Below are 25,683 nucleotides of genomic sequence, written 5' to 3' on the forward strand. Positions count from 1 at the left end.
ACTTTTACATTAAGTATGACTAGTTTTGATTATCTTATCAAAATAAAGACAAAAAATAAAAGGGCTCTAAGGACAAACAGTGAAACTATCAGGGGCTTAGACTTGCTTATGAGGAAGGAACTCAGATTAGAATTGTGGTCCTATAGATACAGAAAATGCTCTGCAGATATAGATGTCTGAAGTTGTATGCTCATAATTACAGTTTTCTAACTTAAGAAAAAGGGCATCAAAGAAATAAAAGGAGATTGAGAGGTAATAAACTCAAATGCCTTAGAAATTTATTTAAAAATAAACTGAATCCCACCCCCCAACTAAATATTACTTTAGTTTAGAAAATGCTATTAGAAATGAGGCCAGTGTTTTATCAAGAGCACATGTATGATAAGAGATCTTTCATGTGCTGGCAACACAGACTAAGGCTTCTTACTGGAAAGGAACTTCTGAAAAGTTTTTTCTGAGAGTTTCTGTACTTACCAGTTTTATGTCATCTTCTGATACACTAAAAAGAGATAGTTGAAGACAAGCTTTTGGACTAACTAGACCATGTGCTGTTTCATGTTTTTATAAAATATATGTAAACGTATGGTCTATAAATTTTGGTATTATTGTAGTTTATGCAGGTGACGCCTTCAGAAGGCAGTGTGCTATGTGTTTTTCCAAGCTATCTTCCAAGTTACCTTCTCTGGTTTAAATGTGCTGATGTTTGAGATTTACGATTATTTGGAAAGTTTGTGTGCCCATTGCCAGACAGAGAGAAAATGGTGTTTTGTTAGTCAGTCTCCATAAAGTCCTTGCATGTTAAGCCTAATATTCCTTCTATTTCTGTCAATGGAAACCAGTTCTTCTGATGTCTTCAATCACCCCCCACCCCCGTCCCAAAGAAGTTGCCTTAAGCAGTCATATAGAATTCGCCAACAAAAAATACCTATAAATACAAAGTTAAGGGTGCTCTGCAAAATCTTGTTATCTTCAGGATCACAAAGTTGGTAATTCATTTTCATTTCCTTGTTTAAAAATGGAAAATAAATGTATTTCCAGACACTAGCTAGTGTCTATTGTGTATGGCTTCCTCATAGCATTTACTCAAGGCATGCTATGCACTGTCTGCATGTGAGTAGTTCACCGCCTTTGTAAGACTCTGTTCAGATTCCAGTTTACATGGGATAGTTCCAGTTCCTATCTCTACTTTAAGAGAAAGAGTCCACACGTTCAGTTTACATGGATGCAAGACAAGAGGCTCATAATCTCTGGAGGAGCAAAGTCGTGTGAGTTCTTGGCACTTGCAGGAGCAGATAGTATGGGGCTTATGGCCTTTTCCATACCCACTGCCCTTATCTTTTGCTCATTCCCTGTTATTCCTACTCTTCTCTTTGAAAACTATTCTTCATCCTTTATTGCACTACCTCAGTTACTGTGCTCCTCTGTTCTTCTCCCACTTCCATATTTTCTAGTTTTGTCCCCCGAAGTTGTAAGAATATGTAGGTGTTACAAGAACTTTACCATGAGGAGAGGAGAGGATAGTATCTAGAGGGAATGCCTTCAAGTTCGACAAATCGGAAAAGATGATCATGTTCTCTTTTCTTTCTAGTTAAGCTTTGCTACCTCACTAATCAAAGGTGCTTGTTAGAGACAATTCTGTAGAGAAGCATTAACTTCTTAGCATTAGGCTATGTGTCCCTCTTAACTGGTAACTAAATAATCGGTGAGGCACCAGGGCTACTGTACTAATAATTAATAAAAAATAAAGGAGTTAGTGTCTAGCTTGGTGGCCAACTGCTGTGTCATGGGTTATGTTAATACAACAAAAGTATTTTTAACCCCCTCCCTACCACACACTAAGTATTGGCTGGGAATGTCCCTGCCTCTGCTTGTCTGTGCCCTGTGCCCAGGCATTTGTCAAGGAGAGTGCTACCTTTCTTGGGCCAAAACCATAGCAGGGACCATGCTAAGGGTCTAACTATGGAAAGGTGTGACCCAAAATTCAGGCCCATTGCCAGACTCTGTTTTACAAGTAAAGAGGTAGCAGATTCTCAGATGTTTAAGGCTCTGCAGTATGAGGAAAGAGCCGAAGCACTATTCCTCTATTGGGATTTTACACTCATGTTTGTGAATCAGACCTTGCTGTTGTACCGCAGCTTCTTTGGAGGGACCTAGCCGAATTCTTTGCCTCTGGTATGCAGTTATTAGAAATGTAGTTTTCCCTGGAATACCACTGAAGATGAGAGTTTGCAGATTTACCATTAACAAGAGGCTCATGGCAAGAACAAGCAAGTAAACATCTAAACATGCGGAGTTTCTGAATAAATGCTGCTTTCACTTAATTATGCATTCTTTCACCAGGGAAAAATATGAATACACTCCTGCAGTGCTGCCTCACCTTCCTTTTGGAAGTCCTCATAGTCTGCGTACATTCAAGAAAGCAGTGTTCTTCATAGGGGCTACTATGATGTCCCTTATATGAGAGGGATAGAGATGATCCAGTTGCCAAATTCTTTCTCCTCTGTTAATCATCAGAGCCTCTGTCAGTTGATTTCTTGATGAGTCTCTTATCAGATGATCAGATTTCTGCCAATTGACTTTGTTTCCAAGGCAACCACTGTCTTGACAAGCCAGTTCCCTTCAATAGTAGGTAACTTATTTTTTAGGGTAGGTTGATTACATTTTAACTGCATAGTTCTTAAGATATTGCTGCTTAAGTTTCAGCCCTACATGAAAGTGAAAAGATAACAAAGAAGCAAAAGTCTCTGTAACTAAAATGGAGTTGGCAGCATGGTAAAGATACATAAAGGAATTTTGTAATCTCTCACAAAATTCATAAATTGTACATACTCCCTAAAGATAAGCGTGCCCACCAGTCATTCTCATTTATGTACGTATTCAGTGTATTCTTTTTCTGAAAATAATGAGAATTCCAGTTAAGCTGTTTAACTTATGAGGATGCTTCCCAAACGTACAGATAGTTCTGTGAATACCAGCAGTACAGCAATCTGCTTTCCTACTGCATAGGTCTCTAAACCGGTTGATACTGGTATTTAAGAAATCATAGGTTCCAATCAAATTTTTTTTTTTTACGCAGTTCAGACTTTGACATGGTCTTACCCTCCATTTCGCATATGTGGTGTTTCTATCTGATAAGTGTTGAGGTTACCACATCCTTTGCTTCAGTGTCTTTTCAGCTGCCTTTGTTTTCTACAAAACTTGTAGGATTGTCTTTGTTGAGGTTTCTTGGATTCATCCTGTGGATTTACATTTTAGGGAAAAAGGCACAGACAGGATATAGTTACAAAACTCTTTTTCTGAGTGTCCTGGTTCCAGCTGGGACAGGGTTAACTTTCTTCCCAGTAGCTTGGGGGGTGTGCTGTGTTTTGGGTTTGGTGTGAAAGCAGCGTTGATGGCCCATTGATGCTTTGGCTGTTGCTGGGTGATACTTGCACCGGGGAGGGGGAGCACAGCCAGGGTGGTGGACCCAGCTGGCCAATGGGGTATTCTATACCATGTGACATCATGCTCAGTATAAAAACCAGGTGTGTGGGGCGGCTCACCCCCCAGTTCGTGACAGCCGGTCAGTGAGCAGTTGCATTGTGCATCGTCTGCTTTGTATATTCTGTTATTGTTGTTGTTCTCGTTATTATTACTGTTCTACTTTGTTTTATCTCAATTATTAAACTGTTTTTATCTCAACCCGGGAGTTTTCCTACTTGTGCCCTCCCGATTCTCTCCCCCATCCCACCGGAGTCGGGGGGTGAGCGAGCGGCTGCGTGGGGTTTATTTGCTGGCTGGGGTTAAACCACGACATTGAGGAAAGCAAACTCAAACATCCATATTCATATAGGCAGATAGTATCATCATGCCTACATACAATTCTGAAGATACTGATTTCTGAATATAGTTGGATTAATATTAGGTGACTGAAGTTGTTATTCCCTTGCTTATCCAGTGTCCTTTCAGGTTCTAGTCTTGATTTCAGGGATGGCTGAACCTCATAGAATCATTTCTTAAACTTTAAAAAAAAAAAAAAGTTTGTAGGGCAAGGTATTCATATAAATGGAACCAAATTTTGGTTTCTATTAATACACTGAACTGTATTTAACGTGTGCTGTAGAAACCCTCTTTCTTACAGATGCCAGTCTATTTTAGAGTAGAGATGTAAGCACTCGCTGCTTTTTTTTTTTTTTTTAAAAAGCATTGCTTCCCCAGAGGAGTAGGAATTGCTGTATATGAGCTGAAAAAATTTCAAGATAATTTGTGTAAGCATTTGGATTTTGGAGCATTTAAATCCTCATGCTGTAAAAAGAAAGCATTATTCACTGTTAGCCGTAATGAAGCAAGTGTTCCTCTGTAATGTGATTGCTTGGGAAATTTTTGACTGATCACAGTGAGCTATCCAGTCCCTTTTGTAAGGAAGTGATCTTATAAGAGCTTTGTCTTTTATTCTGTCTCCATCTGTTGATAGGATGACTTACATCTTCTGTCTGGACTGGCAGACAGGATTTAGGCGCCAGTCCAGCAAACCACTTAAACAACAGTTTAGCTTTAAGCCTTATAGCAACTAAATTAACAGGTTTAAAAAAAGTTGAAATAACATTGCTAACGCACTACTGTTATCTTTAGAAGGAAATTTAGGAGATTAGGTTGTATTGGTACATGAACTATAAATGGAATAAGAAGTGTTAAATTAAACATACACTGAGAATAGAAAACATAAATTAAGACCTTCGTCTTTAGTACAGAATTTAAAGGAGGAAAGATTCCTGTTTAATAGCAAAGAGAGTCTATATCTTCTGTATTTCTTTTAGATCAGTGTTGCTTGTGTGTGTAGCTAGGCAAACAGAATAGATATATCACAGATGCATGTAGTAGTTTCCTCTGGCCCAAGAAAGACTAGTCATACAATCAGCAGGAATTATGGCATTACTCACTGTTGCTTTACAAGGAAATGACAAGATATGTGTTTCTTGTACTAACAGAACTAGTGACCACTACGCGGTTAGCAATAGTTCACAGGCAGACCTGGAAATTCTAATCTTTACATTAAAGGTTACTAAAGTGGTTGTTTCTTTGAAAGGTCTTCTCATTAAATCTTTTTAAAGTGTTAATACTATCAGCAGAAATCACTGCCCTTGTGAATGGGTGAACTTACAGTTTTAAGCTAGTTGTGTTTATATTCAGTTAATGAAATGGATGATAAAATAAAAATTGGCTCTTTCTCAGTTTAGTTTGGTTCAACTTTCAGTTTTACTGTACAAGTGGAAATGCTTTAGGTTTTGTGTTCCATAACGGTGACCTCTTGTGGTGTAAGTATGTCAGTATTTCTGAAGGAGTTTCTGTAATACATACTTGAGGAAGTTGTATTTATATGTCACTTTTAATGAGCAGATAACCTACTAACTTAGTAAAATAACTTATAATCTTTTCCAATTAGTTATTAACATGCAGATCTCATACTGAGTGCATGTGAAGAAAGAAGCTTTCGAGCATTGTATTCTGATATACTTTGTGTCTATACTGTATCTTTTAGTGACCAGATGAAAAAGCCTGGCACAAGTTCATCATGGCCAAGGAGTACAGGCTGGAAGAGAAGAGTAACAGGTACTTCATAAGGCATTTCAATCTCCAGTCAAAAAATGTGAAATACAGTCAAATAGAAATAATCTAATGTTTGTGATTTGAAGATCATTATCTTCTTTATTCACTGAACAATATTTTTGGTTTTCTGGATGTATTGGGCTTTTTTACTTTTGTTAGTAAAGAGAAACAATATTCAAGAGATCTTCACTCTCAGAATCTGTTGATATTTTCTCTCTTGTTTTTCCCATATGTAGGCTTAAGAATTTGCCAATCCATTAACACCTTGTTTGCCCATCACTTTTTTGTAAACTGGCATAGTTGCACAGAAACTAATAAAGTTTTGCCAAGCTGTATTAGCTGAAGATACAGATTCTGGATTGCCCTGTAGGGATGCATTTTGCTAATTTTACATAACAGATTTTAATTAATATTTCCCCATAGCTGGCACGTTTCATACATAGCAAGTGCATATTTGAGAGTCTGGTATGGAAACTTGATGTTTCTACTCTGCTATTATTATGCTTTATTACTATTTTTCTAGAACTGAGAAGTTGCATTATTCTGGATCATTCTGGCAAAGTCTGTAATGTGCTCTGTTTTCATTTCCTTCAGAGGAGCCGAGAGTTTTTACCATGTCATGGGAGTTAGTATTCTGTGGGGCTGTATTTTCTTTGTTTATAAGCCTTTTAATTTATTTGCGCTATTTTATTGGTGCTATTGAAAAAATCATGTGTGTTATTAGGATTGTTTCTTTTTATATCTACTTTTTTTAACATTATGTAGCTTCCTTAGTTAGTGCATACTTCATCTTTAATCCAGAATAAACAGTGGGATAGCAGTAGGAATTCTCAGTCATTTCTTCTCTATAGTGGGGTCCTGGGGTGAGTGTTCATTTACAGATTATTTCTGTTTTCTGATATGATTTGTGTTTATACTTCCACATTTTAGAGAGGAGGTAGACTTTTAATATTGATATATTCATAGCCACTCAGTATTCCATGAAAAGGCTAAACATGATAAGCCAGGCAGTACACAGCTTTTGAAAGCTCAGTGTTGCTAAGGCTCTTGTATTTACATACTAAAAACAGCAACCAATAAATGTAGACTGATTAGTGATTTTTTTTTGACCAGAATCCAAAGCTGTGGTTAAGACGTATGAAAAACTGAGACAACGAACTTCAATTTGCTGAATTCTTTTGTTTGAGTATTTTTGTTGTTGAATTGTGATTTGCTCAATTAGAAGGTTCAGAACAGCTTCTGCAATATTTTAAATACAACTAGTGCCATAATTTTTCATCAGCACCTTAAAAATCTCCCAGAACTGAGACACATGCAAGTTTACCATTTATTAATGTTGCTTTTCTTTATAATCATGTATTTCCTGTTCATTCTTATTGCTAGGATTAATGTCGTGTAGTAAAAGCTGATTATCTTTTTTTTTCCTAGTTACAAGAGATATTTGTTTAAAAAAATTATGCCGTTATGACTTTTAGGTTGCTATATTTTTCTGATGAATGTGAGACAACTGCAGCAGAGTGGCACAAAAAAATCAGTTCTTTTGGTTCTGAACTAAAAATTGAATGGCTTTGTTAATTTTTTTTCTTGCGGAAGTTTGTTCATATCTGCAAATACATAAGTGAACTATTTCGTGCTTAATAAAGTTAAGCACGTGCATAATTAAAAAGTCAGTCCCATCTTTCAGTTTAAGAGAGGTAGCTACAAATTGGAAAGAAAAGAAATAATTGAGTCAATATGTGGGTTTTGTGGCAGGAAGGAACAGTGCAAAGTATTGTAGTATTCTCATTTCAGCTGTGCTCTTACATTATCCGGAGCAGAACTTCACTTCATTGCAAATGCTGCGTAGTGTTTTATTAATTAAGCTACTCATCGATCTAAATAAGACTCTTAACTCATTTGATCTAGAAAATAAAAAAGGTCTGCAAAATAAGTAATAATAATATTACTTAATAACATGTACTTATACTAATACGTATATATGCACACACCAACAATATATAGTTATTGTAATAACATACTTGCCAGTGTATTACTTATAAAACAGTAGAATCTGTTGAAATAGATATAATTGATAGATTAATTCTGTGTAAAATATAGGTTGACAGTTAAAGTTAATACAGATACACAAAAAGAGTCTGGATTTCTTTTTAAAGAGTAAGCTTTTAAAATAGTCACAAAGTTTTTAATTGTTTCACTGTTCCAAGTAATGCTCAGAAGATAGCAATTTTGCTAAGGTCTGAGATACTGTTCTCATGATGCAAACCTCTCAATATCAGTGTTCTCATGTAGTACAGTATTTTTTGTGTTTGATAATTATTATGTGAAGAATTTACATTGTCATTTAAATGCAAGAGCTAGTAATGAACAGTAAAAGACACTTTCTGACAAATCTGTCACTTAAAATATATATTCTAGTCTTATTGGCTTTCGTCATGTTATTTAGTGGAGTTGTGTGACTTTTATTTCCCTTTTATTTTATTAAAAAAAAAACCCAAAAACCACCAAAAACAAAACAACAAACCAAGCCCCAACTTTATAACAACAACTTTGGTTGCCTGCAAGATAAGGAGCTTAACCTAATCTTGAACTCCAAAAATATGCCTACATGCACCTTGTAAGCAATTGATAGATCTTTTAAAACTCAAGTTGTGCAGAAACTCTGGCTCTCCAGCTGTAGTGGGCCAATGTTCAAGACCAGAATTCTGTCACTTCATATAGTGCCAGGTGAATGTGAGAAGGTCGTTCAGCAAGTCAGAATAATTCCCAGTGATATTGCATCCATATGAAAGTCAGTCCTGGAATCCATTTTTTAATAAACCGTATTTCACCAACTCCCTTGTCCAATCTGAAAACAGATCCACACTCCCAGTCTTGTGTCCAGAAGAATTCCAGATTTGCTGATTTGTCTACCAATTTTTAACTTGATGTCTGCTGATAGACTTTTTTTTGTCTTTTCGAAGCGAAGTATTAAAAAAGCGGAAATATTTTTTAAAAATTCTCTTTGTGAAGTGGACAAGGTTTCTGATAATGAACAGTAGCTCTTTCTAGTTACTGTGGAGGAAATTGGTTAAGGGTGGCCAAGAAAACTGGGAGTTGGTTGCCTTCAAGTTTTCTGACATGATTATTGGAGGCAAAACATCTTTCAGATATCTGTAGTTTGCTATTCATTTCCCAAGATGCTGTGTGAGAAGTTGTTTAACGTAACAAAGAATAGAAGGGAAACATGCATTTTACAAAAATTTAGTCGAGAATTTCTCAAAACTAGTTGCATGAAGTGGTTAGAATTGCTAACAGGATGTAATAACTAACAAGACTATTTTCCCTAACTAACCAAGGAGTCAGTTAACCAAGTTTAGTGTAATATTGTGCATGTGTACTAGATAAAATTGTACAATCCTAGAGGATTGTCTGTAGTATGGATATTTTTTAACATGGAATAAGCTGTCACATGAACACAGATCTGAAACATAGTAGGACATGTTGATGTAAAAGTAGTCATTACCTTCCAATTCAGTGATCAAATGATACATTAATGTCAGCAAACAAAAACAAATCTGGCTTTACGGTACAGCTTTACATATCAAAACATTTATTCATCTAGTTTTGTTTGAGACTTTTGTTTTTGAGAAAATGTCGATAAAAACAAAAGCTTGAATAAGTAGAATAACCCAGAATATAGCAAAATGTGACATTTTTAGATTTTTTTTTTTTTTCCTGACTGATGAGTAAAGTATTTGTAGCTATTTACTTGTGTAGAAGTTGAAACCTTCACTGAATATGTGCTTTTGTTTTGGATGTATTTTGAAGGCTTGGAGGATGAAACAAGAATAAATGAATCAGAAGAGGAAGAAATCTTTTGGCATATAAAGATTCTACCAATTCTGCATGAACTGGAAAAAGGTGGGTAACACTGTTCTTGAAAGGGTGTATTTTGTGTACTATTTCCTGCAGCAAACATGGGACTCATTTGTGTTTACTACAAAAGAATAACAGTAGTTGGACTATGTAACCTTTTATCCTTTCATATGTTCAGTGACTTTGCAGTGTAAAACTGGCCTGGGCCACTGTCTCTAGGTGGCCCTGCTTGAGCAGGGCGCTTGGACCAGATCACCTCCAGAGGTCCCTTCCAAGCTCAACCATTATGGGATACTGTAAAAAAAATACTGGTTTAGAGATCATCTTGTCTGATTAAATTACTTTATTTTAGACAACATAGCTCTGCCAGCTTAGCAGTCAGTGATAAGGTAAAAATTTTAAGACTGAAGTACTGCACAGATTCACTGTTTTAAGCATAGACTGTATTGAAGGTCTCAATTAATTTTAGAAAACTAAGGAAATCTTAATGAAAATTTCCATTTGTGCTTAAAGTGTTAGATGTCTCAGAAAAGTATGTAATGACCAGAATACGGAAAGAAAATTGAGTAAATTAAGTATGGCTTGAAAGATTGAACTCTGAAATCCATTTTAATGTTTCATTCAAAAGGTTATTTAGTTGCCTTTTATAGACACTATATATTTATTTGAATGGTGGGAATATAGAAAGTATATTTGTTTTTACGGGTGGTTAAAAGTGAGTGTCAAATTAGGGGATTGATTTTGTTTTATGGGATCTTTTGCAGTGTTCATTATAGCATGGTACGGATCAGAAATTTTTTTTTTGCGTAATTTTGGAGATGTTGATGAGTATGAAACACCTTTACAGTACTGAGTGATTCCCAAAATATACCATTATTTTAAAAAGACAGAATTCTCATTCCCACAGATGTCACTGATGTGTAGAAAAACAGTGATCAGGAAATTTGAAAACAGCTATGCAACTTCACATTTTCCTTGCTTAATGCTGAGATTGTCAAATATAAGCCACTGAGTTAGTTTTGCATAGTGAGATGTTCTTTATAGGTAAGCAAAATATTATTTAGAGGTAAAATCTAATCATGTTTTTCCCTTGTCATGAGTGTAACTAAGGAAAATCAATTTTCATGCCCCTTTTCCTCAGTCTTTACTTGATTTGGTTAGTGTGTTGGGGATTTTTTAGCTTTTTTTAAAACTTGATTATGGCTTAGTTTTTCTAATAATAGATGAAATTATCTAGTGATACTTTCTCACCAGTTGATTGAATGTAGTACTACAAAAACCTTAAAGTTAAGAGTTTTGCTGCTTCTTGAATATTCACACAGATTGTAACTGAATTGCATTGTTGCCTCCTGCAGCTGCGTGTTGTATTGCTTTATTTAGGCTGTTTACCGCACAATTGCAGTTTCTCCTATGAAAATTAACATTAGAATTCTGTAATTTTAGTGTTTTGAGTGGGTCTCTTGGTAATTCAATATTTTTTGATTTTGTGTGCAGTCACTTGCTTCATACCTTTCAAGTAATTCCTTGCACATGCATTTAGGTCACATTTAGTTTTTTACACATTAATAGAAAAGCCTTTTTCTTCCCCTTTCTCCCTCAAAAAAAATTTGCAGAAAACTTTCCATTCAAAAACAAATCTGAAGTTTAACCTTAAACTTAATTATTGTCTAAAATCTTATGAATATCATGTGCTTGAGATGATTGTTATATGACAAAAACAAATAGAACCCCAAAATCTCTTTTTCTAGAGGAGCAAATACCTTATTTTGTTACATTCCAGTACTCAAGGGAGGATAAGTATCAAAAATGCCCCATGGGATGAGTCATGAATAATTTTTTTTGTTGTTAATTTTGATGAAATAGAGTGGAGACCTTTTAATTTTGGTTCCTTGCCACTCCTGTTTCACTGCTTACTGGAGCAAAGGGTTTAGAATCATGCTAAATTTTGTTAAATTTTCTGTCATGGTGGAAGTAGAAATGGAATAGTCATTGCTGTTCCTTGAGTATGACGTTTGCAATCTGAGAGGTTCCGGGCACTGTTCAGCATGAGAGGTGGTTTCTTGAGTCTGCCTACAGGTGTGGGGCCTTAGATATAATGTTTTTTGTTGTAATTTCCTTTCCATATATATTTCATCACAAGTGCTTTGCCTCCTTGAATATGACTCTATTTCAGCTATGAAGTACCTCCTGAGAAAATGCAGAGTTTATACAGGCAGTTTAAATGGGTTTATATGGTGCTTTATTAGTGTCACCTTAAAGACAAAAGCAAATGTAAGAAAAGAAAAAAAAAAATCGCTCTTGAATTTTAAAAATAGGCAAGACTTTTCCTTTTCCCTCTAAAGTAAACATGTACATGATTCCATTTTGTTGAGATGTAGATTTTGTAATAATTTACTGGAGGTTTTATTTTTGTATTTTTTAAATAGTGTCTGAGGGACTCAGGTTAGGAGGTAGATGACTTTTTTGTCAATAGGCCAACAGTCCAGTCAGATATATCTTGCACCTCTACTATGCATTGGAGAGTTCTAGCGAGTTTTTACATTCACTTGTTCTTAATCCCAGCAAGGTTTGATATGTTAGGTTATGTATATGGGCAGAAAAATATTCCTTAACTGGCTCTTTTTCACATGTAATGTTTGGTGTAGCTCTTTAAAGAATATATTCAAGTTCACAGTTTCCTGGTAGACATTTGGTCAAGTCTGATTATTAAGCATTAAAGGTGTGTTTCATTTTAGCTTTAGGTATTATTTTGGCTCTGTGATTTCTTGGCTTGAGTCTCTTCTTTTTGAAAGAACAGAATAAAACTGTTTCTGAGGATCGCGTTATCATTTTAAGAGATTTATTGGGTGCCTTATTTTTTTTGTTGTGCAACCCATTCTTTATTTTGTTCTCTTGTGTCTTCGTCTATTGAGATGCTCTGGAAAACATGGCACTGATAATTATTTTTTATTTTTCTCTCCCTTCCCACCCCCTTCAAGTAGAAGACAATATAGAAAATCTTTGTCTGGCTTGCACCAAGCTTTATCAAGCCTTGAATGAAGGAAGTATGCTTGGAAAAAGATGTAAAAGAAGAAGTGTGCTTCTGAAGACATTATATAAACTTGTAGACATTGATTCAGATCCACTTTGCCTGAAGCTGGCAAAGATTATTCTGGCTGTAAGTGTTTTAAAATGCTATTTGGTAGAATGTGAAGCTCAAAATCATGAATTACAACTTGCATTTAATTTTTTATTTCATACTTTTAAACTGTGTCTAAACTAACCTTTTCCTAAGCACAATTTCTTGCCATATGGATACTAGTCTCCCATTCATCCAGATCGGCACTTGTTGGAGCCTATTTTTTGCAGAGAAATTACGTCTGGGAGAGGAAGGAGGGACACAAAATAGAGTAGCTGGTGTATGGTGGCAGGAATATTGCTGAGGCATGGAAAAGTGTCCTAAGCTGGGATACACATGCAGGGATTTAAACAAAACAATAATTTAAGAAATTACATATGGAAATGAAGCTTAGTTTTTGAATAATATCTTGACCTTATTAAACACCTTCATCTGAAAATACCAAAACTTTTTTTTTTTTGGAAAGTGAGTAAATGTAATTGTCTCTTTCTCTAGTATTTCTGGTTAAAACTCTCAATTAAGTTGGTGCTTTTGAACCTATTGGTTCAGCTTCTACTACGTATGTATGGACAGTCACTGGTGGAAGGATACCAGCTAGCATTATGTTGTAGACATTTTAGTAATTTGTGTGTGTGTGTTGGAAGGGAGTTCGTAGCGTGTGTTATTTTAATCAGAAGATATAATTATATATTCAGATACTACATAGATGTTAAGTGGTGCTTATAAAAAAAAAGTTCTGTTACAGACATTTTTCTGTGGAATCTTTTAAAAATCATGAACAAGAGAAGTAATTGCCCTTGAAATGCAGAGGAAAGGAAGAGATTTACCATTGTATTTTTAACACTTTTACTTCCCTTTCATAATCTCTCAATGACCATTAGTACATCATAAGACCTTGTTTTCTGATATTTGAGAGTAACTTCCATTATGACATGTACTTTTGTACTGGAGTTCTTTGTGGTATGGCCATAGATGCCAAACCAGTGAATCCTGTGCAGAATTTCTTTGTAAGAGTGAATTAGAGAGAAAAACGTGCAAGTTATTGGTATACTACCTGCAGAAAATACATACAAAGTTTATATATCATCTGTTATTTTAAAGTCAGTCAGCACAGTTTGCTAAATACAGCTTAAACTAGCTAGGTTTCAGAGTCCTTTAATTCTGCAAACTTTTCAGTTTGGTTCAGTGTACTGTCAGTGTTTCAGCTGGAATTTAATAGTTCTATGAGAATAGAAGTTTGCCATGGTGTCTGAACTTGTAAAATGTTATGGTGCATTTTTATGTGTAGATATTAGTTGTGAGTTTTATGTCTTTTACTTTCTTTGCAGATGAAAGTGGATGGAAAAAATCTTCTCAGTGTTTGCAAGCTTGCATTTAAAATTTGCAGGAATGAAAAAAATGATTCTATCATTCAGAATGATAGATTATTGGGTATGTATTCTGTTTTTGTATATAAGTTAGATGTTGAAATTCAATAGTTAGATTGATCATCTTTCAAGAAACATTCTCAGAGTTAACTTAGTCACACACTAAAAATTGCCTAACGGTCCATCTAGTCCAGTGGCGATAGGGGATGCTGTTTAGGGAGAGCATAGAAGCCTACGTGTTTTCTGTGATCTGTTTCGCCTGTACTACCCCAGCATCCAGAATTGCTACATTCTGTTAGGGACATTAGATGGTGCATCCCTGCCTAATCCTTTTTAGTTTCTGTTTATAGATCATCTGTTCATTAATTTGCCTAATTCCTTTTTGAACTTTCTGATTCTGTCTGCCTCTACAATCTCATAGAGCAACAAGTTCCAGAAGTTCTCTGTATGCTCTTTTAAACCTATCTACTTTTCGTTATGTTCCTGCTTGTAGTTTTGCAGGATTTGTAAGTTTCTACAGTCAGCTTACCATCCACCTTCATGATTTTTTAAACCGCAGTCATATCACATATCTCTGACTTCTCTTCAGACTGAGGCATCTCAGCCTTTTAGCTCTCTGAGAGGATGTTGTGTCATTCTCTCAGTTGTTTTAGTAGCCCTTCTCTTTACTTTCTCCAACTCCAGTAGATCCTTCTTGAGATGTACAGAACAAAACTGTCTATAGAAGTCAAGATGTGTCTGCACCAAACTTTATAGAAGTGAAATAAGTCTGTGTTATCCGCCATCATCAGGAAGGATATTGAGAACAATCATTGGCTTTTTTAGCTGCTGCTGCACATTGAGCCAATGGTTTTGGAGAATTGTCAGCAATGGCTCTAAGATCTCTTTCGTGGTTGTAACTGCATTTGTGTCATCCACACACACCTTGCAAATATGAGAAATATGAAGAAAATGACAGTGTATAAATGATACTCAGTATTGATGGATGGTCATTCCTTTCATTAACACTTCATTATGTTTTATTAACGTAGGCCTGGACCTTGCAAGCATTTATTGCGTGTGCATAAGTTAAAGCATATGTGTATATCTGCTTAAATAGATGAGAGTATTCATGGTCTTAAAGTTTCATATGTGAGTGTTGTCAGAAATAAAGACCAGATAAGCCTTTCCAGTAGTAAGGTCAACAGGAAAGGACTTGGAGAAAAGAGAACAGCTCAGATTGCTCAACTGACTTTGGATATAAAACTACAGTTTTGTAGAGATTAACATCATACAAAAATTTGGACAAATTGAGTGGCTGTGTCTGTGTAAGCATTGTTTTTTTTTCTCTCATTTCCATCTTCACTCACTTTTCTTTCACTTGCTCTTCTTTCCCTGTATTTTAAAAGCTAATGAAGGAAAGAACATTTTTGGTAGGGGTTTGTTTGTTTATTCACTCTTTATCTTTTGGACCTACCGAAGACATGAATCTGGGTTATCATCATAATCACCCAGATGCCTGTTGCAGTCACTGGGTTATAGATTCCATTTCTTTTTCTTGCTCTGGCCCTGTGAACTATTTATGTGCAGTGGAGCAGCTCCAGTAGAAGAAATAAATTAACCGTTCATCCCAAAATAGACAACCACTGTTCAAGAGCCTGTTTGATACTGCGCAGAGCAGGGACCTGAAACTGATTTCTCACATTGCCACAACCCAAGTGATTTAGCTGACCACTAGGCAGTTGGTGAGGGTGAGAGTTTGGGCAAGAGCCTGGAGTGTGTGTACTTCATCCATGTACACCCATATACTTGGAGAGAGTTTCAACTTGAGTTGAGACAGAAAAAACTTTAGAAATCTCTTAAGTTTAATGAGATGGGAAAATGTTTTTATTCAACTGGATGGAACACAGGAAGCAGAAATAAATATCAGTTTCCATCAGTTACTAGAAATTCAAAAGTACAAAAATGGTTAGGATTACTTATTTATTTAAGATACGCCCACCAATTTCAGAATGTCTCAATTTGGCTGTGAAAGATACATTGGGCTTGTGCTAACATTTTAACATTTCACATATCTGACAGTGGTAGCATAAAGCAAAACTTTTACAATAACTTTACCTACATAAAAAGTAAATCTAAAAAGGCTACAAACAGACTTCACATGTGAAATTTGAATTAGGCACCTGGGCTTTTTAGTGCTCCATTTTAGATGCTTTAAGACATTTGATTTTTAAGGAAGTAGTAGGAATGAACCTCTTTAGAATGTCTCAAGTTTAGTACACAAAATTCCGGGCACGCACAATCACTTTTGCAAATCTTGACTGAGCATTTCAATGATTCTGCTATGTGTTTACAACTGGTGCTGGTACTTGAAGCCTGGGAGAACAAAAGTCAGGCCCTTTCTCTTATTCATCAATAATTGTTTCTTGGTTTCAATCCAAATACCCAATTTTTCTAGCCCACTTATTAGAAATGTAAGAGTTCAATGTGAGGTTTTTTCCCCAATTGTTAATCTCTTCAATGACTGACCTGTATCAAATATAAATGTTAATATTGGGCTTTCTGAATAATGATTTTCCTTTTAGATTGTTTGTTGGAGGTCCTGAGAACTGAAGATCTACAAAAAAACAATGAAGCTCTCCTGTATTGCATGGGAGCTATAAAATTCATGTCTGGAAATGCAGTACTCCTTAATGAAATGGTCAACAAAGGAGCTGTTGAAATGCTGCTGCAATTAATGAGGCAGATTAATAATATAAAAGAAAATGACACACATTTCTCCAACTTGGGCCACCTATTAGTCCAGGTTAGCATTCACTTTTATTTCTAAAAGTACACACTTCAACGGCAAATGAAAAATTTAATTAGAGGAGATAAGCTAACCCTGTATGCCACTGACAGAGCTGTACCTATATTTGAATAGACTTCTTTTTAAGAAGTTTACGTGAAGTTGTTCAGGACTTAAATTTAATTATTATAGATATTTTTGTGTAGTCAATTTTAAAGGCTTTAGAAATTCTGAAGTTAATAGAAATATTTTTAGGTACCTAATAAAACCAGTTTCTTATTATTACTTTATGGTGCTGACAATGTTCTGGATATTATAGTAAAGAGATAAGAATGTGTTCCCTGTCTAAATTCTTTAAACTGAAATAAGAAATACAAACCAGTTCTGCAATACTCTAGGAGATTACAAAAAGCTTTTTATTACAAGAATAATGCATTTTAAAAAATGCATAGGAAAATATAGCTATGTTTCTTTGACAAAGTGTTTTTGAAGAACTGTAATTTAAGGAAAAGGTAGTTGTAAAAGCCAACACTTTTTGAATCCTTTTGAAGGCAGCAGGCTCAAAATGATCGTTTCACATATGAAGTACCTTGATGAGTAGTGGCTATGAAAACTAATCCTTTGCCCTAAACCTGTTTAAACCTTAGTGTTTTAGAAAAAATAGTTACGTAACTAAACCTTAAGTTATGCATAGATTGTGGTTTTTTTTGTATTTGTCAAGGATTTGCAGGTAGATTCCTGGCATTTGTCTTGGAAATTATTGATGTAAAGATTAGCGAATGGTGTAACTGTAACCTTTTGGGGACTGCATAGGAAAATATACTGGACAATTTTCTGACATAGTGTTTACACTAAATTTCTCTACTAATTATGCCAGATTTCTTTAATTCTCTACTAACTTACAAACAAGGGATTTTATACTACTTGAAATTATATGAGAAAATGGATAGCTTATATCATAATGTTACTATTACTGATTTTTGTCTGTTTATTTTAGTGCAGCTACAAGGTATGTCTCTCCAGAAAAGTGTGTATAATCTTAATACAAACATAAACAGATTGGGAGATGCTACGAAGCACTGAATGAAATGATGTGGCTTAATACTTACATTTGACTAAGGAAGTCCCAAAGTGGGAAACTGCTAAAGGCTGGGAGAATATATGATGAAACTGGAAATTTTGTGCTTGTCATGTTCCTATTTTCTTTCCTATCTGTTCCTGTCATCATTAAGTTCCTATATGAATCACAAAATTCTCTTTTATACACTTCTATCTTTAGAATTGGGAATGTTAACTTTCTTGTGGCACTGTGAATTCTCCAAACCTAAAATCATCTGTGCCATTTTGTTAATATCATACTTTACATTCTATACAAAAATTGTATATGGGATTTCCAAGCCTTCTTTTTCAAGAGAAGGTGTACAAACTTCAGGTCTGCACGTAATCAAGATTTTAATGACCATATATTTCTTAAATGCTGCTAGTTGGACGTTTTAAGTCCCGATACTACTGCAGTGCTGCCTTAGGCTATCAGTTTAGTTAGAAACTCACATTTGAAAAGTATTGAGGAGGGATTGGAGGTCCAGAATAGATTCTGTTCTCAGTGTAATTTGCAATGTGATAGACAGTGACTGAAAATACCTAAACTATAAGAAAAGTAAGCTTAGATGAAGAAGAGGGTATGATGCCTCACATATGGAAGCTGTGCAGTCATTTCAGTGAATGGAAATTTAGGTTGTAGTTTTGGTAGGCATTTTAAAACCCAAATTAGAGATATGTATCTTGTATCTCTTTTCATGTCTGTATAGTTTAAAAATATTTATCCTTCTGAGAGCAGGAAGGGGATGGTCAAAAGCAAAGCATATTACTTACTGACGTTTGCTGACTGCTGTTGGCATTAATCATATAATATATATAATGGGAATCCTGTTGAGTAGAAAGAGATAGAAATTTATGTTAAATAGATATAAAAAGAAGGTTTTGCCAGTTGGGGCATTTAAAAATAACAAATGATGTCCAAGTAATAAAAGTAATGAATCAGATTATTTTCAGCTGTTTGACTAGCTGTCTCAACTTCCCCACAACTTTGCAGAAATGTTTCTACTTCCATTATTTGTATGTGGATAAATTTAGTTTTTAAATCAAGGGTTTAATTTGCAAATGTGTGAAAGGAAAATGTTATGTTTGACATTTTTTTGGTCATTATAATCTCTGCTGTTTTCAGTATGATTGGAAGTGTAGCAAAACTATTTTGAACAGTTTGAATAGACTGGCTGTTTCTAAGAAGGCCTCGAGTATTTTGTGGAAGAGTCAATACTGACAACTGCCTCTTATTGAGGTTGCTGTTTCACTTGTTTGTATTCTCTTCTGTAGTAGTACAGATACTTAATTTTTCTTCCTCTTGTGAGAAAAGTAGTGATTCCTGCTGCTACGGAATTCCTGTGCGACTTTCTCATATCAGTTTCTTTAACAAATCTACATTAATGTGCACCATTTCTTCCATGTGAGTTATTGTTCAGTCATCATAGACAGATGTAGGAATACTTCTGTTTTCAGGGATATAGTATCGAAGAAAGTTTCTTTGGTGATTCATTGGTCTTCAGAATAAAGGAAGTTTTTGTGGCATACTTTAACTTGCAGCAAAAGATCAAATATCCAGTGACATACAGAAATAACGAATAAATACAAGTCTTCAGGAAAAGAGAGCAAATTGTATTGGAGGAGAAAAACACCTTAAATAGTCACAGTGGCCTCTAAGGGAGGCTCTGCCATTTCTTAATCCTGATAACTGAAGTATCTCAGTTAACTGGGACCAACTCTTCATGTTTTAACCATATAATTGCACAATCACCAGATGGCAGTGTTATACATAATCTTGCCAGGTCCTTTTTGTGGGAATAAAGTCCCTCTCTGATTTCTTCGTTGTTACACAATGGATTTTATGCAGAAGTCCCACAATACAAGAATAAAAATGTTTGTAATAATAATTATTTTTCCTTGATAGAGGACATGAAACCAAGGATCTTTGACTCATTTTACGTTGCTCCATCTAATAGTCTGATCATATTTATATGAAATATGGAAATGCTTATTCAAAAGCCAAGGCTTTTGAAGTGTCACTGACAAGACTTAACAAGTACTCCATGTTCCTTAATTGAAAAACACTTAAATGTCTTCTCCTTTAAAAATAGCATTTGTGTGCTGTTAAATTTTCTGTTTGGCTGAATTTGATCTTTAACATGGCAACATAAGGATTAGGGCTGGTGGGGATTGCTAGAGCCAATTGTTAGACATTTCTCCCTGAATCATGCTGTCTGCTTAAAGCAGTCAGAATATCTCTTGAATTCATCTGCTTTCTGGCTAGCTTCTATTACTTTTTAATTTGTACCCCTCAAATTTCACTTGCATAATTGTTTTTTTGTGGATATGTACTTCTATGAGCTTCTGAATTTCATTGTCTCGCACTTTAAGTGTATACGTTATTTTGCATTGCTTTTCCTTTCCAACCTGTCTTTTTGTGAGGATGCCTCTTGATAGAATTTACTGCTGGAGGATTTTGAATCGTCTGTCTCGGGCAGTGAAAAATTTTACTCTCTTTTTGGAGACCTCTGCACCATTATCTATTGATAAAGATTCTATTTTTTTTCAGCATCTAATATGTAAGTCTCTTTGCTGTAGTGAAAGCCCTGGTCTGAGTTTGAATATTACTTTTAATATGTGGTTTATCCTTCATTTTCTTTATTGTGAAGTTTAGCTAGAGCTCAACAAATATCATCCTAGGCTGACTGTGAACATCTTGTATGTGAGCACTGAATGGATGAATTTTTCCACCAAAACTTTTGAATAGCAAAGTATTTGATCAGAATATTTTTATTTTAAAATATTTCTCCAGTATTATGTTGATTTTTGAAGCGTCATGACTTGTGAAAGAATGCATATCTGGAAATGTTTTTTTTTGCAGTTGTTTAGTTAAAATAACAAAAAACTCCAGGTGTCGTATTAAAATATGAGGTAAAATCAAATGGCTTCCATAGGTTCAGTTTCTGTTTATTCTGAATATAATATACATTTCATGTTTAGTGCTGAAGTTAAATTCATTCACGTATCGCATTCACATTATCATGTAATTTTTTTCCCTGTGTACCTTGCTTCTCCGTTTTGACACATTGTTCCTTCTCCTATTGTTCCATTACAGAACATCTTGAATTTAATTTTGATTCTTTATTCATGTGGTAACTGAAGATATGTACACTTTTGCCAAGTTTGTTCAAGTAGGACAGCAAATTTGAAAGCTGCTGGAGAATGGACGGAGTAGTGCATAGAATCTTATGAGCAAAAGCTCCTCAAACAGAACAACTTAATCTGCTCTGTGTCAGATTTTTCCTTTAAAATTAGCAATTACGTATCATTGGACAAGCAGTCCAATTCAGTGATAAAATACTTAATTTCTAGATTTTTTTTTGTGATTGCAAACAATTTCAACTGATAGTCTTTGTCCCTTGTCAAACTACATTTAAAAACAAATTGAAGTTAAATACCTTACTTTTAGAATAAGGAAAATTTGAACAATTCCCATATTCACATCAGGTTAAATGACTTCATATTCATTTTATAGTACGTTCTGGTTTAGATCAACAGTTAACTTACATGTCATTGCCTATCTGACCTTGACATTTGAATACCCTTATCTTGGAAGAGAACCAGAGCATTTCAAAATATGCAATAGCTGATTCATTTTGCGTATCTACAAGTGATAGACATTTTATGTTTAAAACTCCTTGAAATAGAACAGTATCTTCTGAAAATATTTTGGTTTCTCCAAAATAAACTCGGGGACTTAAGCTTTTCATTTTTATACTGTTCGAATAGTGGCTTACTCTTGATCTTGATTAACTTTTAAATTTTTAATCAAAATACATTTTATTGTCTTTTAAAATAAATTCATCTTAGTTTGCAATTTACAGTTATCAAAATATATATTATATGTCAGTATTAATTTGCAAGACTTATGTAAATTTGCAAAATCAGACATGATGCAAACAATCACTTTAACTATACACAGCATTTCATCTAATTTCCAATTGGTATATGGTTGTATACATGCATACAAGATTTTAAAACATATGAAGGATCATGTTTCCCTCAAAGGAGGAGGTTACATGCAGGCAAAGACCAGCATCAGTCTTTCATTTTCAAACAATTATTTCAATATACACAATTTTGTTACTTACACATTTCCTGTTATAATTTATTGGTAGATACTTACCTGCAGAACGTTAACAGGGCATTCAGACTGCCTTAGACGTTATAAATGAGATCTGAGCTGTATAAAATTTTCAGAACAGCATGCATTCTGTTGTAAAGGGCTGTGATTAATAAATCTTTAAATATTCTATATGCAGCTGACAGCTACTTTGCGAAACTTGGCTGACTTACCTCCGGCAAGACGCCAACTCATTTGCAGTGGTGCAGTCTCTGAGCTCGCTGTGGCGCTAGAGCAGCGTGTGAATGATAAGGATGTATGCACATATATTGTCAGGATATTCAGGTATGTATAGAACACAATGCCATTTCAGCATGCAGTCAAGTCAGTGTTACTGTTTCAAGTGATCTCATAGAGGGAAGGATCAAGATTTACATTGAATTGTTTTTTGAAAAGCTCTGTGTAGTTTTTAATAATTTTGTATTATAATTGTGTCTTCATTAATACTGATAGAATTGTTTGATTGTAGCCATACAAACTTGGATTCATTGTCCCTGTGAAAAATGTTTTGTTGTATCGTGTCATTCTTTGATCCCACAGATTCTGACTGAGATTTTTAAAGTACCATTTCTTATATTCTAAAGCTGCATAAATTATTAAGTATTTGTTAATCCTATTTATGCCATGTTTTAAAAAAATGAATGAGAGAAATTACACAAGCTTAAGATATATTAGGGACTGTGTATTGTAAAATAAAATACAAAAGAGAGAAAATGTGATCAGTGTTCATTGTTTTGAGCTGTCACAGAGTGTTTGAGGAGATTAATCTGTGGGATCAGGACTTGACTGTGCAGATGGAAGCTCTGAAAGAATCTCAGTTTTATGAGCAGCTCAGTGGTTGCTTCCCAAGATGTGCTTTTTAGAGGGAGATCAGTATGAGTGAATCACCCAAAAAGATCCTTTTGTAGTCTGAATAGTTTGTCAGTCAAAAATCTTCCAATTACCAAGCACCAGCTTGCAATATCCAATGCTAAATGGACTTGCAAACAATTTAAGGATTTGAAGAAGCTGTGAAATTAACTGTTGGTAATTTCAGGAGGAGTTGGATTATAAGCACCATTTATGAATGCCATTCTGGATGAAGTCTTTGCCATTGCTGCTTTGTTATTGTATTGAGTCATGTTGAGTGAGTCACGGCTCCATGTTCATTGAGAAGTCATTCTGCTATGGATTTCTCTTCCTGTTCAACCCCTCCAAATTATCCATCACATTCTCCTTGCTAGATGTGATCGGATTGTGCTTTGAAGAGCAGCTACATAAGGGACTGTCATTCCTTCCTCTCCACAGCTAAAACCAGGCAAATCTGGTCCTTTAACATTTGTGCTACATGTGAATTGCTTCCCCAATTCCATGCCACTGTGTCCACATCTGTCTCTCTAATTTTGTTCCTAAAAATGAGTTGAATTCTAGCAATGATTACAGCACTTTGAGCATATTTACTTCTTCTAAGGAGAGAGCATTTCTTTTACTTGGAAAATGCCATGAAAAGTGGGGTAATGGGTTGTAATTAAATGTAATCAATACTTACACTGTAATTCTGACAAGGACATTTACTTGATCTAGAATTCAATATGAAGCAAAAGTAATTTGTCTTATTTAAAGTTTCCTACTGCTTCAGTTTTTTTTCTGAAGTTTAGTGAACTGCATGCTCCGAGGATACAAATTAGCCATAAAATCAATTTAATTAGCTTCCTGGAAATTGCAGTCACAAAAAAAAAATTATATGCTGTACAGAGCACAGATTTGAATTTTGTTTTGTCTTCTAGTAATGCAGAATGATTATTCTTTTCTCTCAGTCAGTAACTTTAGGCAGCTTCTTTGTAGAGAACATGTTCAATCTATTCGGATTATTCATTTCTCTAAGTCTGTAAGTCTTGCTGTAATTGGTTGTAATTGAACATCAACACAGATATTTGCTGGTTTTGACTACGTGGGAAGTAAGAGGTTATCCTAGTTTGTTCTGTTAATGCAGTATTTCTGGTATGACCAAAGCATGTCCAATTCTCTATTTTTGTAATGGTCAAGGTGAGCAGTGTAGGACTGGAGCAACTGTTAGGGAATATGCAGAGATAAAATCGTGACTGCAAGAAGGCGCATTCTCCATATTTGCTGGTGAGAGACGTGTTCTATTAGTGCTGTCACTGGGCTCTACTAGACGTGCATTAGGAAGGGACCCTTCATTTCCTCTCCTATCTGACTTCCCATGTCATCTTGAAATTACAGTTCTCCCATTTAACGCTAAGAAGTGCTAGTGTTAGCATACTGTGCCCATATGGCAAGCAGGTTGGGAAGCTCCTTATGTTCGCTTCTTCCCATAATTCACTGTGGCGAGGATAGCTAGACTTCTGTTGTGCTCTTATTTAACTGCATAAGCCTCTACTAGAAGTCAGAGTATTGGGATTCATTTCCTTTGTTGGAAAATACGGCTCTGAGAGTCAAAAGCAGAGTGATTTTTTTTTTAAAAAATCTTTTGTGGAAAAAAGTACTTTCATTCATTTGTATTTTATTTTTGTACCTTTGTAGCAAACTTTCTTCCTACAATGACTTCTGTGCAGCTTTAGCAGACTGCTCCAGATGTTACATCTTATTTTTAGCCCTACTAAAAAAACACCAGAAGCAGCAGGTCAGTTTTTTCATCTCTTGATTTTTATATATTAATCCTGTGATGTGTCTGTTTATTATTGTGTATAAGCTTGTTTTAAGCGACCTACTTTTATGCATTTACCAAATAAGTCTTAAATGGTTGACAGCATTCCTAAGTAGTAAATAATTGAAATGAAATCATGTAGATTAAAAATTCAAAGCAATACAGAGGACAGATAGTTGATTAACTTGTCTATCCTTTGCATGTGTAGAAAGAGTCCTTTGAGTACTTAATTATTTTCTTAGTTTTAGAAAATACTTTTTAAAGCAAGTAGTTTATTTGAATATTTAATAGTAGGAAATTGTTGGGATTTCTCCTGCCCTCCTCCCCTGCTAAAGAAGTGTGAATTTTCCAGAGTTAAGCGATTTGAAAGCAGAGGAAAATTTGTTCTTTGATAACTGCATAAGGTATCAGAATGTATCTCTCCTCTACCAGAGAAAACCATGTGCCTAGAATACCGCATTTGGAACATTCACCTAGAAATAAGTGTTTCGAGTTTGTCAAAATGCCTCGTATTACAAGGTAAAATTATAAGAGTATACTTGCTAGCAATTTCATTAGAACTTCAAGGGTCAGGTGTTGTTGTATTGTCCTGCTATATCATAGTGATCTTTCCTAAGTTTACTGGAGCACCAGGCTCGGGGAGTTTAGTGCAGGATCACAGTTAAGATTGCCACGTTGGTAAGAGTGGGGTGCCTCATGTGTGGCAAATTACTCAGCTGTATTGCCAGGTAAGATTTAAGAAGAAAATTTTTATGTAAAGCACAGATGTTCAAAGGTGTAACAAGGTTTCAAAACACAGAAGATTAAATCACAGTAAGATTATTCTTAAAAGTAAGGGACTTTCTTGGCTGCTCCAGCATCTAAACTACTTTGAGGACGTTTAGTTATCCTATACAAGTTATCCCAGGGTTAGTAATTCCTGGAGAATTGTTGGAAGGAGGTCTTTTGTGCTGGTATTGTTAAAGGCAGTTAATGAAGGTAACCAGATCGGCTATGCTGAACAATCTATTCTTTCTCTTGCCAAATACAAAAATAATTTCTCCCTTTCCTGTTTACCTGCCTCCCTGTTTTCTGTGATAA

The 25,683-nt window shown here is 35.1% G+C and overlaps 1 protein-coding gene across 1 annotated transcript in view; it reads left to right on the forward strand.

Moving 5' to 3' along the window:
• ARMC2 (armadillo repeat containing 2) overlaps positions 1-25,683 on the forward strand; it is a 67,530-nt gene that overhangs the window by 18,678 nt on the left and 23,169 nt on the right. Inside the window, exons 7-13 of the mRNA XM_075145632.1 lie at positions 5,519-5,589; positions 9,394-9,486; positions 12,423-12,598; positions 13,888-13,990; positions 16,491-16,711; positions 22,096-22,241; positions 24,480-24,579. Of these exons, the coding sequence (XP_075001733.1) occupies positions 5,519-5,589; positions 9,394-9,486; positions 12,423-12,598; positions 13,888-13,990; positions 16,491-16,711; positions 22,096-22,241; positions 24,480-24,579 (910 nt within the window). The remainder of the gene's footprint in view (positions 1-5,518; positions 5,590-9,393; positions 9,487-12,422; positions 12,599-13,887; positions 13,991-16,490; positions 16,712-22,095; positions 22,242-24,479; positions 24,580-25,683) is intronic.

The sequence above is a fragment of the Calonectris borealis genome, chromosome 3 (genome assembly GCF_964195595.1).
Source record: "Calonectris borealis chromosome 3, bCalBor7.hap1.2, whole genome shotgun sequence".
Taxonomy (NCBI): domain Eukaryota; kingdom Metazoa; phylum Chordata; class Aves; order Procellariiformes; family Procellariidae; genus Calonectris; species Calonectris borealis.